The sequence below is a fragment of the Perissodus microlepis genome, chromosome 7 (genome assembly GCF_051167445.1).
Source record: "Perissodus microlepis isolate ML-2025 ecotype Zambia chromosome 7, ASM5116744v1, whole genome shotgun sequence".
NCBI lineage: Eukaryota > Metazoa > Chordata > Actinopteri > Cichliformes > Cichlidae > Perissodus > Perissodus microlepis.
Genome location: NC_140467.1, coordinates 50,657,566 through 50,677,834, shown reverse-complemented (window position 1 = coordinate 50,677,834; position 20,269 = coordinate 50,657,566). Strand labels below are relative to the sequence as shown.

Genomic DNA, 20,269 nt, shown 5'->3' with positions numbered 1-20,269 from the left:
ATTCACAAAAGACAGCATGGCATCTACATCATACACACACCTTTTTGATCATCCGTGTGCTGGAATTTCATGTCTAATGGTTGCATATGCAAACGTTACAGTTCGTAAAAACAATGAGCATGATAAATCTAAACGGCTCACGCTCCAATCAGTTAACCACATGGAGGAAATCCCTGTCATCAACTATACAAATCCACGATGATACACAGTCTTTGCAGACTTGGTAACAAAAAATAAACTTTTTCCTGACCTCCACCTCGCTGACAAGTTTGTTTTGTTTTCATTTTTCCATTTTTTCTATGAAGTCATTCTCCCTAAAGAACTGTAGGAGTATTTATATCTGTATGTACACAGAGAGCTCTGTGTAGATTTACCCCTTTCTGTCATTTTCCAAGACTGTTTTCTCTCTTCTGTTCCTTCCTGACTGTCTAATTCATGATTAATTGAATCTTTCCATTTCCTCCCCTCCTCCTGTTGTTGCTGGAGAGTAATTGCCTTTTTGGATAAAATGATTTTTCCTTTTCTAAAGAAAGGACTGTGCACGCAGCAGGTATTTTTCGCAGTGTGTGCGTATGTGTTACTGCACACAGCATTATGCAAACCACCTGAGTGATTTCTTTTTTCTTCTTTTTTTTTAATCACTTCAATCTAAAATGAATGCAATTAACTAGCTAGTACAATCAAATACTGACAGTGCTCTGGGAAAACTGAGACACCTTTGTTCGAGACCACCATGCCAGAATGAATTTAATTGTTAAGTGACGTCAACACAGCGTCCAGCAGCTGCTTTAACTCACCTGACACCCAGGAATTTAGGCTGCTCTCCGGGAGCAGAAGTCTCGGTCTCCATTTTCAGAGAGTCGATGTGGGCGATGGAAATGACAGTGGCAGCCACATACCATGGCAGGCCCATGAAAGAGCAGATCACTATCAGGATGGCCACCCAGAACAGGTCCAAGTGATAACCTGCCCCTTTCTAACAGGAGACGAAAAATAATATAACAAGTGGTTCCCACACTCCAGATATTAAACAAATCATGTGCTGCTGCAATAGTGTGATCAGAGCACACTGAGCGTCACATATTAATAATATATCAGGAAGTCTGGGAATATATGTATACAATTAGACAAATGCAGTGCAAATGACTACAATTGACTGTTTAATCCAGAAACAGATAAGGAATAAAAGGTATTTCATTGCATGTCATTCCTGGTACTGCAGGTAAGATCCATTTCTAGACTCTTTCATCACTGCTGCTCTGTGGCTTTTTGTTCAGTCCAGTCTTAGTTTACTGTTGGAGTCTTCTTATTGTTGTTTATACTTTGATTTTGGCTTCCTGTGTCCATTTTTAACTAGTCTTTTATGTACCATTCATTGGATTTTCATGGTCAACATTTTTGTCTTATATCCCTTCATCTTCCTGACTTTGTGTATTCTTCTGATCTTTAGAAACTTGTACTGAAAAGAAATTCACTGACAAGTTCTTGTTGTCATTTCATGAAACTTGGCTTTACCTATTGATACTTTGGCTGTCCTGCACTTTGGTTTTAAATGTGCTACAGAAATAAAAATTTACATGCTTAGTTTGGATTCTTTTCTGTTCTTTTTTATTACTGAACGTATTCAATCGTTTCATTCTTCTTAAGCCTTCAGATGGTGCACCAACCTTAAGTTTGTGCTCTTTCCTGTTGACAATTACAGCGGTGATCTGTTGGTCCATGAATATCAGAATGGTGACAACCAGAGCAGGAAGTGCAGCTGCTAGGTACACCCACCAAGGGTTTCCTCCAAAAGGAGGAACAAACCAGCCCCTCAGTGGACTTGTGGGCTATGGGAAAATTAAGAAAAAAAAAAAAAAAAGACTGTTAAAAACACTGGAGACAGACTATCCAAGCCCCGATATCATCTCAAAAAGATTACAGATCTGAAATTACCGGTGCATTGTTACATGACAGAAAAACAGTGAATTAAGACTCTGTGATCAAACAAAGGTAGCTCTGTTCTTGCAATTTAAAGTTGCAACTCGAAGAGCTAGTTTATGTTCTCACATCCCCTATAATCAAGCTCTGTGTCCTCCTGGGTGTGCTACAAAGAAAAGCATTATGCTTGGATTTGGAAGAATTACACAGGCTTTCTTGCCGAAACATCATTCATTATAGGTGTAATCGGAGGAAAGAGCACCACTGAAAGACAATTCAGTCAATGATTTCAAAACGTCACGATGAAATGAGGACTTTCTAGTACACTGGCAAACTTCCGGGAGATGCGTACCTTGAATTCACTTGGCACTATGAGCTTTGGAGTCTCCACACCAACTAAGGCATCCACACCGCAGAAGAGAAGGATGGCCAAGATGATCGCAAAGTCACTGATGAGCTTCCTCACCTAGAAAGGAGGACACGTTTAAGGAGGGTTTGACAGTGTCTTTGAGTTTGTGGGGCTGGAAGTTTTGAAGAAAAGTGTGCCGACCCTTTTCTTTGAGTGCTGAAAAAAAAAAATGCAGGCAAGCTAACACAGCTTGACAGACAATTGCACACTCCCACGTCCAATTAACTTAACAAGCACGTCTTTAGACTTTAGGGAATAAACCGGAGCACCTGGGGAAACCCACACAGGCACAGGGAGAATGTGCAAACTCCACAAAGAAAGACTTCCATGCAAACCAAGATGCAAAAAAAAAAAAAAAAAGGACTTCTTCACCCTCAATAAACACGAATCAATAATTTTAAGTAAAATGCAACTGAAACATATAAAAATGTGGTCACATATTAAGTAATCGGGAAATCTGGGAAAATATGCACCACAACGCTGGCTACAACTCATCTAGATGTGGAAAAACGATGTGACTGTCACTCACTCGGGTGGGGAAAAAGCGGCTCGTCTTGAACTTCTTCAGAGACATGGAGCAGGTGTAGGTCCCAAGGAACAAAATGAAAGACATCAGGGTGATGTCAGGTATGTAGCCACAGCTTTCTCCAACTAACTGTCCTCCATACTTCATACACTGCTTCTTGGTCAGAGATGCCAAGGTAGCATTTACTGGCTGGAGTGAAAAAAGGCAGAAACAGAAAAGAACAAAACAGTTATCAGTTTCAACCCCCCCAAAAAAAATGCCTGAAGAAAAAACTAAACGAAACAAACAAACAAAAAAAAAAAAAAAAAAAAAAAACCCCGCAGCCTTTGAAGCAGTGAATTCTGACTCATTGTTACTGAACACAAGGGCACTACATACCAGATCAGTACTGTTTGTCAGGGCAGATAGATCAAAGAGTTCTGACGAGTTGCCTAGTGAAGAAACAACATAATATCTTATCACTAAAACAAGAAAACGTTGTCTAATAAATGCATTTGCCATTTTAAATCCGTGTCAAAGAATATTGGCAAGTCACGCGACACAAAAACAGTGTCTCAGCAGTGCTGAGAAAGCGATATCTACAGGGTCACACATTCTGCTATCATTTGTCATTTTCACTGTAAATACAAAAAATAAATAAATAAACTTAAATCTAAATTAAAAGACAAATTAATCCAACACAAAAACCATATATGACTATTCAACTTTCAGCATCACATGGTATCATCATTCCTGAAACTCTAAGGCAGGGGTGTCAAACTCAAATACACAGTGGGCCAAAATTCAAAACTGGAACAAGGTCGTGGGCTAACATTAATATTTATTGAAAAAAAAACATCTTCCTCCAGATTTAAGAATGAATCTCTTCTTATGGACTCAAACAAGTTTTACTGAAAAACTGAACATGGAACAAGCAAAGCTTAATACCAAACAATATATATATTAGCTGTATAATACCAGTAGGCCAGCTCTAATAATAATTTGGTATGGATTCGCGGGCCAGAGTTTGACAACTATGCTCTAAGGCAAGGGTGTCAAACATCAGGCCTGGGGGAGCAAAATGGGCACAGTAAAGACTCAAGTGCAGGAGGGGAATAAGTTTTTCTACTTTTAACTCTAAAGACCTCACCCCGACATTCATTCATTCATATTACATCAAAGTAATAGGTAAGCAAATAAATAACAGAAACCTTTGTTTTTTACTACTATATTTAAAAATCCTTTTAGATAAAAGTGGGCTGTATGTGGCCCACGATGTACAGTGAGTAACACCTGCTTTAAAAGAAGCCCAAAATTCAGGCAAAAGATGGTTTAGAACAGAGTGGAGGTATACCACTGCTAATGTTGAAGGTAAAACTCTTCCTATTACTCTGGTATCTTCTCTCTATCTGCAGCAGCAGCAATAATAAAGACTACACACCAGGCATGCAGCGGCAGTCGTACTGAGTGACAAGGTTGGGATCATAATCCGTGTTGATCGGGTGGTAGTGGGCCAGCTTTATCATCTTCTTGAAAGCATCGTAGATGAAAATGAAGCTGATGAGCGCCGAAAAGCCTTCCTCCGTGAAGCGTGTGAAATACTGCACCAGGAAGCTGGCGTCTGTGGCGACCAGCACCAGACAGAACATGGCCGACCACAGTCCGATCCACAGCCGGAATTCAAGGTAGTCGAAGCCGTTGTCTCTGAGGGAGAGGATACATTTCACACAGAGTGAGCAAGGGAACTCTTACATCTCAATATTTTATTTTACAATCCACCCAAGAATTCACGGCACTTTGAGAAAATACAAGGCGCTCAGAGGTATATAAATATTGCTCTGGGGTCCTCCAAGGGAAAACGGCAGCAGGTTTTTCTCTTTATTGCAGCTGTAGGATAACATGCATCCACAACAGCTGTAGTGAGCAGCTGCCACTGACTCGGCAACAGTTGACTCGAAGCACGAAAACATTGAGAGGGCACAGGCGCCACAACACTCTTCAGTCACAGCGTAAAATTAAATGAGAGTGAATTATTAATAATGGAACATATGCAGGGTGGTGTTTTTGGTAACGCTAGAAGACTCCTTTGGGGGTAAGAGAGGCAGTGTAGTTGGAAGGAAGTGAGAGTAGGCAGTATTTAATACCCTTGAACTGAGGTGAAATGACATTTTATCCCCACAATAACGTATACCTAAAATTTAGGCACTGCTATCACACCATCATGGCGTGTCCTTGCTGCTCTCGTCTTCCACATAGTCGAGACAGGAAGCAGAAGGCAAAACAGGTGAAAGCTCATAAACACAACCAGCTGACAATCATTTATTACCAGTAAGTGCAAAAAATAAATAAATAAAAAGTTCCAGTGAAGCAACCTTTGACCCAAAGTCACCAGCCTACTACTAAATGTGAGTAATCTCCCTGAATTCTTCGTGCTTATATTTTTAACTTCTCTTGTAGTGGTCACAATGATCTTTATAAACACACGCATCTGTCCTTTGGGGAGAGACTGTAATCTATAAAATTTCTGCAACAGTCTACTGCTGCTGTTTTTGACCTCTGTTTAACCCTTGTGTACAGCCGAGTGACTTTTTAGCCATGAAATACTCACTTGCTGAAACTAAAGAGGAGCCTTTCAAAGACTAGCACCGGTCCGGTGCTGCTGAGAATAGTCAGGGGCTGACCAGCCAGCAGACAGAACACTGCTCCCGTCAGTGCTGTTCCAAGGAAGCTTTCCAGCACTCCCTACGACACAGTACATGCGGGGGGGGGAAGAATGAAAACTTTACATACAACACTTCTCACAATATTCTGCATCCTTTCTCATTTTATTCCCCATTAATTATTGCGTAATTCCTACTTACTCACGCAGGAATAGTGTTTTCCCCATACACAGCTGCAGTTCTGGTCAATCAGGACAGGCCTGTTTAGTTTCCCTTCACGTTGTTTTTTTTTTTTTTCTTAACACTTTATTTTTTTTAAAGCAACTTGCACTGGATGAAAAGCTAATAATGACAATGCTGTAGTAGTGAGCATACACTGGGAAAGGTCCAGCGAGGACAGGGAATCCCTCTGTTGAGTGGGAAGGTGTAGCGACGCAGGAGTATTGAGGACCCACTATTGGTAAGGGAGGGGCGGGTGGAGGAGTCATTAGAAACACAGCCATGACGAGGCTACTGTGGCTGATTAATCTGGATCTGTAGTTATTTACAGCCCGGGCAAATCTCCTGAGGCTGGTGCTCCTCAGGTCTCTGTCACATGAGAGGCCAAAGAAAGCGGCTTCATCACCATTCAGCCTGCCATACTTCTACACCGTGCTGTGAGAGGCATCGGGGTGGATGCAGTTGGTGTTGTACGCTGACATATCACAATCATACGACGCTTCCTGCTAACAGCAGGTGTGACAGATGGATGCAGAGTGAGCCTCTGAGCTCAACATTACCATGGCTTATCTGCTGCAGTGTGTTGTGTTAGTTTAAAGGTTTAAATCGATGATGACGGTGACAGCAGCAAACACTGTGCAAATAAATTCAGTCTGAAACTCATAAATGGACAGTGTTTGCTTACGGCAGACAGAAATATGTGCTATGAGAGTGAGAGGTAGAAGAATGCAAGAGACAAATCCCACACATGTGAGCAGAGAAGAAATTTAGAGTTGGGCAAGGATTTGGGAAATCGAGACAGTTTATCATTGTTTATCAGCTCTTTAACCTTGTCACATTCACACTGTGCATGAGCAACAATAAGGGGCTTTAGTATTAGGCAGCTGAGAATCTCTTTGAAAATGTTGAAATAATAGACTGCTTCAGAACAGAGGAGTACACTGTGTGACACAATGTATCGGTGTAAACAGACAAAAGTAGCAACAAACAACAGTGAGGCAATCACATTGGCAGAAAAGCATAAATATAAAGTCAACAAAAAGCAGAAACACCAGCATTCCACAGAGCATCGCCGGAGAGCCACGGCTATGAGAAAGAAAAATACACATAAAAAGGAAATTACACAATGCTGCAATGTTTTTGCTGAGATTGTTTGACTGATGAGACATCGGCAGGGAGTAAACACAAGCTTTTGAATCATCAGAGTCTGACTTTCTTCATGTCACCAATAAAACACAAGCATGTCAAATTAGGCTCTAACAAAAGGTTTTAGCAGTCTTAGAAATGCCAGAGCGGTGTGAATGCTGGGTTTAAACACAAAGGGATGAGGGAGGTATTACCTGCATGTTTTCTGTAGCATCTCCAAGCAGACCTCCAAAGGTGATCGCATTGGTGACTGTGCCCAAATAGATGAACAAGATGGCAGACAGAGACTGGATGTTCAGCGCATCATAGAAGTCGCTGGCGAAAAAGGGCAATTTCCGCTTCACATCCAAGATGAGACCTCCACAAAACCTTCAAGTAGGAGACATTAAAGTTAGCAAGCATAATATAGTTCACTTCGCGTATTCTTCCTCTGTGTTTTTTTTTCCTCTTTTTTTTATTTTTTGTTTTTTTCTCTACAGTATTTTCACAATTACTTTCCAGTGCGCTGAAGCTCCTCTCCAACTTGGTGTCCTCCACCCCCTCCATGTCCTGTGTCATAGGGAGTGTCACCATTCATCTGAGGTGCCTCTAATCCGGTGTACATGTTCTTCCTTTAAAAACAGAAAGCAAACAAATAAAAGCTCACAAGCTTTCAGTTAACTCAAGCATGAAGATCACAGGATCGCTGTCATGTTTCTACCATCAAAAACAGAAAATCATGGCAAATAAACCATAAATATACATGCAAGTGCATAATGCATATATAATACAAGCTGCATACATTTTTATTTACAATAGTCTTTAATCACTTTGTTAATCACATTGGTGAAATAAGAGATTATCTAAGGTTTGAGAGAAGAAGTAAGATTCTCAGTTTCTGAAAAGGTTGACCTGCACTTGGCCTGCAGCTTATGTTGAAACTTTATGTATAACTGTGTAACAAAGGATCCTAGTTTGTTGTCTTTAAAACACTGCTCAACTTTGAGACAGTAGTAAGAAAAAAAAGAAACCTCCTACAGAACACAACCATCTGCCATGGTCTGTTGAGAGAAAGGAGAGAGGGCAAAAGGCTGAGTAAAAGAGCCAGAGATTAATAATAACTGCTGTTGGGTGGCATCTAAATACAGTGACACTCGGTTCATGATGGGATGCACTGAGTGTCCCATGACACTCCAGTGCATTGAGTCCATTTCAGGATTCTCTAAAGCCCAAAAATTTCTCATTTTCTCTAAAGCCCACGTTCTCTTGATTTGCTGCTGCTCGCCCAACTTCCACAAAAAAAAAAAAAAAAAACAGTGCTTTTGAGTCCCCTGGCGCTGATATACATATGGAAAGCCATGCAGACATCAGCACAGCACCAAAGTAGAAAAAAATCATGTTGGACAAACATTAATACTGCCCAACCCCCCCTTTTATTTTTACGTCTGCATAAATACGTCTATGTTCACATAACATTTTGTAGATTTAACAGATTTATGTGCAGCGACATCATTCATTGGGATTAGGTGGATTAGCAGCGGACCTCTTGTCCGAAGAAGGCAGGGACTTTGGTGGCTCTATCCTGATATCAGGGTCCCACTCGCCAGGGGGCAGGACAATGACCTCATCCAGGAACTCCTCGATACCAGCCAGCAGGTCCTGCCTGTCCTTTGCTTTATAAGCAATATCGTGGAATACCTGCCAGCACACAAACATAAGTGGAGCTTTAGTAACCAACAATTCACTGTGTCCCCTAACTCTAACAAAGTAGCTTAACAAAACGTCCATAATATTCTAATTACAATGTACCCAAATAATGAATCAATATCTGTGCGTCTCACGAGCAGTGAAAAAGGCATGCAGGATAGTACTACGAGGGGATGACTCAAAAACGGCTGAGAACGGCTCATAAAGTTTTCATGGGAGTAAAGTTTAACTTGAGGAAATCCTGGAAAAACACTTCCTATCTCACTGTGTTTACTCGAGAGATATGTTGGAAAGAGCTGAGGCCTGTGGGAAACTGCCCGCCAGGTGATCTCAGGATTAAGAATGTTATGAGCTATCAGCTAACATTCCTGACAACACTGAGACGTTAAGCCAGGAGTGAAGCTACACAGCAGAGACACAGAGATGTTTAAAGGTGGAGCAGGTTTAAAAAACCTGTCATTTTTCTTTGCATATGATCTGCTTATGCCAAAACAAACTTGGCTCAAAAAGTTGTAACACAGAGATTAACAATTAACCTCTCAGTTGGACAGGCCATTCACTGAGACATATAATCATACAAGAAAAACAAAGACTTGGCTCCAACCACAATTGGCAACAGGAAGGGTTAACATTCATTTAATGAATGCAACTGGATAGCCCAAAACCATCATCTTAGGTTCACAACCAGTCAGAGGCTAGTTAAGTTAAATCTAATGTGTTAAAACCGTAAAACTAGTAAAAAAAAAAAAAGAAAAAAAAGTAGTCAGTCAGTCTCCATTGTGGGTCATATTATTACAATCAGTTCAAAATTTAGTCCACAAGAGAAAATAAACCAACAAATACAAAGTTACTTCATACCTCATCTGACATCAGGGTAGCGATGGCTCTTCCTATCTCATGATATGATTTAGCTTTGCCCTTGGGACCCAAAAGGACGAAGAGAAATCTAAACAAAGATGAGAAAATGAGATGTGACAAAGTGAGAATCTCAAAGACTTTGGCCAGTGTTTCAAATGTTGCAAGTTGGACCTTGGACGATTTTACCTTGTGGGCACAGGGACCTCAGTGAGTGCCCCAAGCATGACAGCCTGCTGCAGACGGACAAAAGCCACGAAGGGGGTTTCCAGGAAATCTACCTCCCCGACCAGCACGTTTGAAGCCTCAGCATCGCGGGGCAATTTTTTCATGAACTTATTCTTCAGCTGTAATCATGGAGGGGGGGGGGGGGGGGGGGGGGGTGTAGGGTTAGGGTTAGGCTACACAGTTCCTCTTGTAGAAGTGATTGGGGCATCATGTACATGCAAACCTAGTGGTGTGCTTTGTTGGTGTCAGTATAAGTGTGTAGGAACAGGCAGTACCTGCCCTTCCTTCAATTATGTGCTGAACAGCAGTTTGATTTTATGCCGTCCAATAAGCATACATCCTCAGTCTGGATTCATAGAGATCTAAACTGAGCCTGTAAAAACTTACGTCAACTAAGGGAGATGATTAACAAAGCCCTTGTTAAAATCTTAAAGAAAAACACACCATTTTGACCAATGTACAGTTTTATAAACAGTTGCTTGAGGGTGATTTCAGTTACTGTTTAACTGCTTCCGTGATTGCAGAAAAACTCAGACAATACAGCCCATTTACAGTTGTCATGAGTCACGGCGGCGAAAGAAACTACAGTGGATGACAGAAACTCACACGACAAAGACAGTAAGCGGTTGTTACTCAGACCAGAAGGAAGAATGGAAGGTGTCTTATTTATTAGCATCTGGGGCTCACATGTGTTATGCCCTCCACCTTGCAGTGCCAGTGCGAGAGAATCTGGGCGCTGCCATGGCTAACTGCCAATTGTCTACACCTGACAAAGTGTGGATAAACACTAATAAAGCTAATGTTTCTACATACTCTGGGGTCAGTCTCCAGTCTACGTTGCAGCATGCTGAAGCACTCATACAGCCCAGTAGATGCCCTTTCTAAGTGCTGCTTTGTGAACATTGACAGCGGTGGCGCAAAACTCATATGACTCTATGCAAATAACACATCGAAACGCATTACCTGATCTTTCTCTGGCTTATCAGAGAAGTCACTCAGGCTGTTGGAGGTGAGGTTTCGGTGGGTTGTAGTTGGACTACCTGCAGAGAGGGGAGATTCTGTTAGGATCAAAGAGGACGATGGGCAAGAACGCAGAAAAAAGAAAGATATTTTTGGCTGAGAAAGAGGCTGAAAAGAGATGGAAACCTGAGAAATAAGCTAAATGTGTCAGGGCTTAAGACTTAGGACAAATGTCAGACAGTCAGAGACAAGAGAGCATGATAGATGGCTGCGTTAGGTCTGCTGTTTATACACATAAATAGTTGTTTGAGCAACGGCTGGCAGACAACTGAAAATGTAAACTCTGGAACTGGGTTAGAAATTCTGCTACTGACAATGGTGGAGAACATTAGTCTATCACTATTTGATTTACAGCAAAATGAATATTTAGCTTTTGTCCACCACATACGTTTCCAGGCTGATTTCATGAATAAACACATTAAGCCTTTTTTTTTTTTTTTTTTTTTTTTTTTAAAAACACAGTTGACTTAATGAAACTTCAACACTATTGTATTTTTTTCACAATTGTCTATCTCCATTCACACAAGCCTTCCATGGGACTACATTCCAACAATGCTGCTTTCAGCTGGAGGGCTATGACCTCACTTACAGAGGTATCCCATGCTGGAGCTCCTCATGACCTCACATGGTTCCTCTGAGTCTTGTGGGTTTAAACAAGGCACAGGGTGCTCGAGGGGGTTGCGGGCTATTGCACCCCAGATGCAGGAAGTCAGAAAGTACAGACCCCCGTGGGAGGAAAGAAAAAAAGAGAGGAAAAGAAGTACAGTAAGATAGGGGGAAGGGGGAGGAGAAACAGAAAGGGAAAGGGGACAGGTTGTTAGAAAAAGAAAAGCCTACAACAGTAGTTAGAGTTAAAAATGAACGGAAAAATGAGGAGAAGGTGTTTGAGTTGATAAGGAGAAATAAGAGTTTCTGCATTACCATTCTCCTGGCTAGAAAATAGCCTGCTTGCACTGGAAACAGTCTTGCCAATATCTGCAAGAGAGCGCAAGTTGGACTTCTTGGTCTGGTGCCGATGCTTCCTCAGCAAGGTGTATGTGACCTTCTCCTTCAGGTCTGCCTTCAACTGACCACTCTCAATCTGGCTGTCAGTGATCATTTCTGTTAGAGGGGACAGATTGAAAATCAAGCGTAAGTAGCAGTTGGGCTTTTCTAAACCTTCAGGAGCACTTTCGATCTAGTCAACCTCACGCACCGACAATCTGTGGCAGCGAGTTGGCCTCCAGATCCAGCACGATCGTGCCCTTCTCGATAAAGGTTTTCAGCTCCATCAAACTATGCAAGGACAGCGTGGCCACATGAGGTTTGCTCCAGCGTTCACCTCCCTTCTCCACCTTCTCCTCAAACTTGATCCACCTGGTCAGAGTGGGAGAAAATAAAGAAGAGGCAAAATATGTGTGAACCATACCGGAATTGGACAAGTGACTGTGCTCAGATGCAGAAGAATTTACGATCCATCATCTTTTTTCATCTTCAACCTGAAGGTTGAGGTCAAAATCAAAGGTAACGGAGGTTTAAAAATAAACAAAGGCGGCAAACAAATGGCGACAATATGGATTCTGTCCTCTTTACAAAACAGCAGTGCAATGTTTTGAAGTGGTCACACTTCACAATGCATAAATGTGGGATGCAGAAACGCGTAGAAATAAAAAATAAATCACTAGACTTAGAAAGCATACTATTCACTGGAATGGTGACAGCCTTCTCTGGAACCTTTAGACCACACATTGCTCGGAAACGGCGTTCAAACAAGATCCCATTTTAACGTTTCAACTTTGTTGCCACGGATAAGCTCAGCCTCGAAGGTAAGGCTCAGGACAAGGACTCTTTTTATTAATAATGCCTCAGATGTCACCACTACAAAGAACCATTCTCATGAGGCCTGGGGATGGAGTTTCCACTGGGGATAGAGTATCTCTCTGGTTGGCTGCGGTCCACGTGTCTGTGACGGGCCGTCTTGCTGTGGGAAGAGTTTGGCCACGGAGACAATGCGAGTCCTAAGGCATTCATTTACATGTCCTTCTGTGTAATCCCATCGCTCTTTTTACAAAATGAGACAAAGAATCAGAAAAACACAACAACTCCTTATCGTTGTTTCGATGCTTCTCAAAGAACGCTCCATAGACAAAGCTTGACACAACACTTATCCGTGCAAAAACTGACAAAAGGTGCTGAGATTTTTGAATTCACTGAATTCCTTTACTTGGTTACGTCGGACAAAGGAATAGCAAGTAATGGAAACGTAATGCTAAAGTAACAAGGTAGTCCTCAGCATGAAGCTTCACTTTACTTGAGGGGTCAGAGTAGGTGACATTAATCGTTACTTCAGGATTACCTCAAACACTAAGTAACTGATCAGTCTTACATTTGATTTAATTGCTGCTCAGTGATCAGATTTAGTCAGAAAAGACGAACAAAGTTGAAGCGTTCATGATGTTGTATACCTGCTGGTTTGTTAGCTTAATAATGATAATAATAACAACAACCATTGTGTATTATAAAATACTACCTCCTAATCCATGACAAAAGCCAACCACTGTAAGTTATACCAAGGTAACACGTCCCCCCCATGTAATCAGTAGCACTGCAGTGAACAGGGTAAGTAGGTCAAATCAGAGAAGGTCAGGTTTAAGATAAAATTTACTGATAGTCTTCCAGGAACATTTGAAAATAATAATTCTATGTGACTGGATTCATTTATTAGAGAACTGAAATTAGTATGGGATTTTAACATTTTGCCACTTCTCATTTGTAACCTTCCACGGGATTCCTTGAGCAGGACTTTAGTCGCACAATGTTAGCTTGACTAGCTGGAATAACTGATGATTTATTGTAATACTGAACACGCCACAGGTGAATTAAAAGAAATCCATTAACAAGTGTAGTGATTCCACTTATACATGCCAAAAGTTCACATGTCCCTGTATACTTGAGGCCTGTTTTGATCATGTGGGAGTTGCTGCCTTTTCCGGGTCTCACAGAGCAGGTACTATAGATCTCGATCAGATAAGAGTAGACTGGGAGTTCACTAGGGCACTGCCTATTTCCCTACACACACAAAACATGATTATTTATAAGGGATTGTGTTCCAGTCACGGGATGGCGAGCCACTTCCCATGGCTCTTAAAGTGAAATGGGGGGGATAAGCTGTAAGCACATTTGCCTTAGCAGCTCACCTGGCAGTTTCCTTCCACTCCATCTCCTGCCCGTCCACTTCCAGAAGCTCATCCAGCTCAGTGAAGAGCTGGGGAGGTGGTGGGCCATCATCCTCCTCTCCCAGGATAAACCGGATTCTCTCAGCAGGAGAAACTGCAAGCAGAAAGAATCGAGTTAGTGGACAAACAAATCAGCAGTGTAGTTGCTGTCATTGTGTGAAGCTACACAGATGCCTGCTGTGCAGAACTTAAGGTTTCCTGTATAGGAAAGAAATTGCAGCTGCATAATCATGCACAGAATAGAAAGCTCAAACAGCTGACTGGTCTGACAATCTGGCATGCATCTGTCTGACATCAAAACAGTATTTTCTGTAAGCGTGAGACCACAGTATATCTTGCATAGCAGACTTGCTTAAACTGCAACTGCTCGAATATCATCTCTCACTGTTAGAGAAACATCAGAGGTTTTAATTACTATTCAAAACAGCTGCAGCCTGGTTGGGATGTTACATAGTATGTTTTTTAGCATTTCAGGTAGCATTTTGTGGGGGGCAGTTTGCACTGCGAATAAGGTGAAAGCACATGACCCTGTAAAAAGAACAGTGTTATCTTAGCTGGAAGGAAACAGCCTGACAACACATCCACTTGAGGAAAAGATTTTCAGTAAAACACATTTTACTTCCTTCTGAGAAAGTTAACCAAGATTTTTTTTTAAATCAGCACACTCATGCATTGATAACCTCCACTGAATGTTTATCTTCTACTTCTATTACTTCAATCAGAAACACAAAGACCATTAAGGAATATGACATCAAGAAAGGTGATGTGACCTCCATAGTAAGACAGCCTAGGCATATAGATTTTTCTTTTTATTATTCATAATAAATTATGTAACCAGTGTTTATTTATGCAAGTTATGATCTTGTTCTAATAACCAAAAATAAAACAGCAATCTCCGGGTTTAACAAGAATCTTGACAAAATGAAATGTGAGAACTGCTTGTTCTTGTTAACTCTTCTGAGAAAGTTGTGCAATGATGAAGTAAGGCAACGAAGTGGAGGTCAAGAGCAAGACACAAGAGGCTATTTATGAAGGTGCCTTGATTTACTGTACCAGTCAGGATTAAAAGGTTGATAGCTTAAGAACGTAACGGCGCCTGCAACCTTTTAATCCTGAAACAGCGCACCAAAGCTTAATTTAGATTGTTTGTTTTTAAAATAGTACAGCTGGAACTGTTCTAATATAGACAGTGCATCTAATAATAGGTCATGTGAAGGTTAAGACCAATGACTCAAAGGGGCATGAAACACCTTTAGGATGCATGAACCTTCAGCAAGGATGCAAAACCAAAACATAGGAGATCCTCACACCCACAGCACCTTTCTGCTGTCCTTTTGCAAATATGACTTACTGACACCATATGGTGTACAAAACACTGTTCGCCTCTTACGTTTCACAGCTGGTGTTACCAATGAAAACCAGGCCTTTGTTGTGGTTACACACAACTTTTGAGTGGTCTGCTCTACAGTTTTTTCCAGAATCAACAGGATTATGTGGATTTAGATCGGTCAAAGCAGTGGAAAATCTTACAAGTGTAGGGCTACATATATCTGTCAGTATGTACACTTTCAACTGGGGCTTTAGTTGTCTGGGACAATCTTCTTACACTGTATGCTCATGTTCTGTGACAGCGCAACCCCCATAGCCAAAGCACTGCTTGACATTTGCACACATCAGTTGAAAACTCCTAACAGGGAGAGTAAAGCATGTCAGGTAGAGGCAACATGCACACCTTCATTTAATAGGGTAACAAAAAAAAATATAAAAGGTGGTTCACTCAAGAGGGAAAAAAATGTTTATGCCAAGAGTAGCTCATCACGCAGTAGAGTCTGCCCTCTTATTCAACCTTAAAACACTGTTTGCAGTTAAGATCTTTTAGAGAGATACAGTAGTATGGGAACGTGGGAGTTTGTTTATGTGTGTGTGTTGTGTGTGAGCTAGAACGGACATTTAAATATGGATGACAGATTCAGTTTGAGCTTCTGTGTTAGGTCTGCTCTCCCGCTGCCCACTGATTTTCCAGTCTGTAATCAACTCTGTGGAACCCCCTATGAGCAAACACTTGGCAACAATGAGAAGGAAAAACTCCAGTTTTTAACACGAAGAAACCTCCAGTAGACCCAGGCTCAGGGAGGGGGAGCCATCTGCTGCAACCGGTTAGGGATGAGGAGAGGGAGATAGGACAAAAGACACGCTGTGGAAGATTGCCGGAGATTGATAATAACTAATGGTTAAATGCAGAGTGGCATATAATCACATAGATTGTGTAAAAAGGGGAGTGGAGAAGAAATGCTAAATGCATCATTGGAAGCCTAACTATAAGCTTTATCAAAAAGGAAACGTTTTAAGCCTAATCTTAAAAGTAGAGGGTCGTCTGTCTCCTGAATCTAACGAGGAACTGATTCCACGGAAGAGGCGCCTGAAAGCTGAAGGCTCTGCCTTCCATTCTACTTTTAAATTCCCTAGGAGCCTAAATCTGAGAGCAAAGTGCTCTTTTGGGGTGATACAGTGCTATTAGGTTTGTAAGTTAAGATGGGGTTATTTGTAAAACCCAAGAGCTAAGATTTTAAGCGTTACTCTCATTCATATATAAATGCAATCCATTATTATTATTATTATTATTATTATTATTATTCTCTGACACCCAAATTGAAAAGCCCTTGACAAGTTTATTTCTTGCAATGAATCATGCCCCCGTCATTACTCTTAGTTTTCATCTGAATGCTCAAGGTTTTTAATCACTACAAATTAAATCGCTATAGTAGCCGAGCTGTTGAGAATGACGGCCTCAACATTGCATTAAATTCATTTTTAGATAGGAAAATACCATCACAGTACATCAAAATGGTGTAACCAAAGAAAGGCATTTTACAAATGACAAATGATGTTGTCCTTCTGGCAAAGAAAGCAAAGCCAAAGAAAAGCTGCGATCACAAATAATGGCTTTAATCAAAGATCACAAATACTAGAAAGGATACAACTGATAATTTTCACCGTATATGCTCTTCTGCACATCTATAAAACCAGGAGATGTAAATAAGTTGGACTATTTGTTAAAGACATTAGGGCTTGGATGACATGTACTTTTCTCCTAATAAATTCAGAATCCTGAAGCTATCATATTTGGCTGTAAAGATTTAGGAAACATGCCATCCAACCAAATACTTTCTTTGGATGGAAGTACCTTAAACTCCAAGACCACTAGGAAGGAACATCAGGTCCTTTTCCTTCAGAAAAATTCACACAGTAAACAAACCTCTAGGACTGCCTTCTATTATCTTCTTACTATTACTTAAATTAGAAACATACTTTCTCAGGGTGATGGTGAAAAACTACCTCGCATTTATTACTTCCAGGCTGGACAATTGTAATTCTTGAGATTCCTCCCATTTTGGTTAGTCTTTGTTGGCTCCCCCTGTTAAATCAAGATTTAAATATAAAATTCCTCTACTTGAGTATGTCCTAAATAACCATGCCTCCATTGTGTCTTAAAGACCTCGTAGCACCTTATATTCCCAAAAGAGCACGTGCCTCTCAGAGTACAGCCCTATTTCTGATTCTCAGAGTTTCCAAACGTATGATGGGAGGCACAGCATTCAGCTATCAGGCTCTTCTCCAGTGGAACCAGCTCCTAATTTGGTTTAAGAAACATAGACTCTTTTCACTTTTAAGATTAGGTGTCAAACACTTTTTTTTCTGTTCAAGTTTCATTGATAAGTTTTGCTGCATTAGGCCCAGTTGCAGGGAGGCCTCACATGATGCACTTAGCAACTCTCCTATAATATCGGCTTCCCTTGGATTTTATGGTGCTACTGCATATTATTAACTTTTTCTCTTCTCTCTGCACGTAACCTTTCTGCACATATAGTTGCCTCTGGAGCTGCATGTTCCTGATCTGTTGTTACTTGCTGTACTAGTGAATGTTGTCGCTCTGTGCTCATCTTTTCACTTTCTCCTCACCCCAGCCGGTTGTGGTGACAGATGTTCCCTGAGGCTGCTTCTTGCCATTGGCCTCTTTCCAGCAAAAAAACCCAAAACAAAACAGCAATTTCTCTCTATAAAACCGTAAGGTCATGACTTTAGTTGCTACTCTAGGTGTCCTGAGAGGTCAGGTTGTAATTTGGTGCTATATAAGTTTTATCCAAATGTAACAAGTAATAAAGCTCTTACTAACTGAGAAAACAAACTACAGTCTCTGATTGCATTCTCTAGACATATCTGTCTCTATGTCACCTTATGTCACAAGTCTGAGAGTATTTTTAAAAAAAAAATCAACTAATTGATAAAGAAGTTATTCTTATGTAAGCTGATGTTAGTTTTTTCCGCGTTTACTTAAAGTCGGTGGAGTTTGCATGACTCAGACAGTAATCAGGTAGGGCCCATGACACCTACTGTAGATAGAGAGAGAGATTAATGGGAACAAAGCTCCTCTCATATTGTGGCACCTTTGAATGACTAAGCACTCAGGCTGGTTTACATCTGAGCATAAGGTGTAACAGAGGCTTACAGCGTCAGAGGAGAGAAGATTACTCAGGTGTGGGGCTGCTGTGAGAGCCTGTGAAAAGACAACTCAATGTTACGCCGGCAAAACCAAGAAAGATGCTATTGTAAATTGTCAGCAAAGCCAAAAAGTGGTCAATGGACAATGCCTATCATTGTATCTACTCGTGCTTTATTCACCCATTCATGCAGATCCCTTCAGACTCTCTCCCGTTTCTTGATAGTGGAGCCCAACCCCGAGTCGTGCATTTCATTTTTAAATCTCCAACTCGTGTCTACTTTTAGGAACTGGCTGTACTTTAAGGAATGGTAAATGGACTCCTTCTTATATAGTGATTTTCTACTCTGCTTGGGCACTCGGAGCACTCTTAAATCTATAATATCTTGCTCAATTATACTTTGGCATGCAGACTGGAGCAGCCAGTCAACAACCCTCTGATTAGAAGGAAGGTAACAATTCACAAACTAGCCCTTCAGTGACACAGAAAATTAATATTTGTGGTACGTTTCTCAAACTAATAAGTTTCTATTTTCATTCTACAGTTGGAGGAGGAACAATGAATCTACTGGCTGTCTTACAAATAATTCTGGAATGCTTCACAGTTTCCTGGTGGATCGCCTCTTCCAGTATGCCTCGTTCAATGGTGTCACTCCAAATCACAGCATCACTCTATTCACCTTCACCTCTATTATTTGTCCACACAAGGTGCCTATTGTTATGAAACTCTGCTCACTATCTTTGAACTTTTGTTTGATTGTAGTCTTTTGAATGCTTATACAACTTGTGATTGCGGTCTTGTGTAGGAGGTTGGGGGCGATATTTGATGTCAAAACAAGGGGATATCCTTAAGATGGTTACGTGAGCACTGCACCCACCCACCCTCTGTTCAAAAATTACATGTATGAGGCAAAGTCAAGAAGAAAGCTGACCTAAGGGTTAAGATATAAGCTAAATCAGCTTGTTTTACACAATGTATGAACTCAGGGTCTACACCAAAGCCCAGTATCATCATCATACCACTAGAATAATTGTACGGTATGTACAATTGGTTTATTCTTGATGAAACTCTATAAACTACCTAGGCTACCATGATTTGCAACATCTATATGGCGACTGATTCAAATATTTACTTCAAATTAAAAGTATTGTTTCTTTTTCTGTGCATTTCCATACAGAAACTGCATGATCGAGGCCAGTTTTTGCACACGTTTGCATGTTCATATGGTTTTAGATTTAGATTTATTTACTGGTCGTTTGAGAAATTCCATTTGTGCCTTGTGGTGACTGTTGGACAAATACGCACCTTACATGTAACGCTCTCTACAGGGTTTACGTTTTAAGAAATGGCAAGTTTTTATTTCCTATCTGCCGCACTTATACTGATCTGAACCATTAACTGAGGGTGAAAGATGTGTCACAACACATGGTTGTTTGCTACGTCCAAAGAACCATTATCAAGTAGTCGCTGTGAATCGCAGGTGGGGCCGTTCATTCCTTTGATGTAAAGTGCTGCCTTGCCTTTCAATTCTTTTCCTTTGAAATGTATATGTTTCCAATAAAAGCCCTTATGATTGATATTAATGTGAGTTAAAGTGCCTGACCTATAAAAACATGTTGAAAGTCGTGCCCTTTCCTCTTTTACTGGCTGTGTAAACTTCTACTGATATACATGTACTGATGCAAGCCTGGCAGAAAAACTAGCTTTTGATAGTGAGCTAAATAAGGGTTATTCTGAACTTTGGATCACCTAAAGAAACTATTTGGAGTCTCAGGTTTAAATATGAAACTGAACAGGTACCCTTTAAGGATTCATCTGAACTTTAAATATCAGTGGAAATACCAGTTTACCTTGATCCTATTGGCCTTTGTGGCCCTGTTGTCATTGTTCACACATGCCCTGATGAG

At 40.9% G+C, this 20,269-nt stretch overlaps 1 protein-coding gene across 4 annotated transcripts in view; it reads right to left on the bottom strand.

The window, feature by feature from the left end:
* The window catches only part of LOC146384031 (electrogenic sodium bicarbonate cotransporter 1-like), a 34,160-nt gene that overhangs the window by 6,274 nt on the left and 7,617 nt on the right, over positions 1 to 20,269 (bottom strand). For 2 of the 4 annotated variants that reach the window (XM_084935714.1, XM_084935715.1), the window contains exons 4-20: positions 13,825 to 13,957; positions 11,844 to 12,004; positions 11,570 to 11,749; positions 11,238 to 11,333; positions 10,592 to 10,668; positions 9,590 to 9,747; positions 9,404 to 9,491; positions 8,382 to 8,536; positions 7,354 to 7,470; positions 7,054 to 7,228; positions 5,443 to 5,576; positions 4,276 to 4,538; positions 3,234 to 3,286; positions 2,859 to 3,044; positions 2,273 to 2,386; positions 1,668 to 1,829; positions 798 to 976 (exon numbers count right to left, since the gene is read on the bottom strand). In XM_084935714.1, coding sequence (XP_084791840.1) covers positions 798 to 976; positions 1,668 to 1,829; positions 2,273 to 2,386; positions 2,859 to 3,044; positions 3,234 to 3,286; positions 4,276 to 4,538; positions 5,443 to 5,576; positions 7,054 to 7,228; positions 7,354 to 7,470; positions 8,382 to 8,536; positions 9,404 to 9,491; positions 9,590 to 9,747; positions 10,592 to 10,668; positions 11,238 to 11,333; positions 11,570 to 11,749; positions 11,844 to 12,004; positions 13,825 to 13,957 — 2,431 coding nt within the window. The remainder of the gene's footprint in view (positions 1 to 797; positions 977 to 1,667; positions 1,830 to 2,272; positions 2,387 to 2,858; positions 3,045 to 3,233; positions 3,287 to 4,275; positions 4,539 to 5,442; positions 5,577 to 7,053; positions 7,229 to 7,353; positions 7,471 to 8,381; positions 8,537 to 9,403; positions 9,492 to 9,589; positions 9,748 to 10,591; positions 10,669 to 11,237; positions 11,334 to 11,569; positions 11,750 to 11,843; positions 12,005 to 13,824; positions 13,958 to 20,269) is intronic. The other 2 variants (XM_084935716.1, XM_084935717.1) reach the window with 1 other exon arrangement.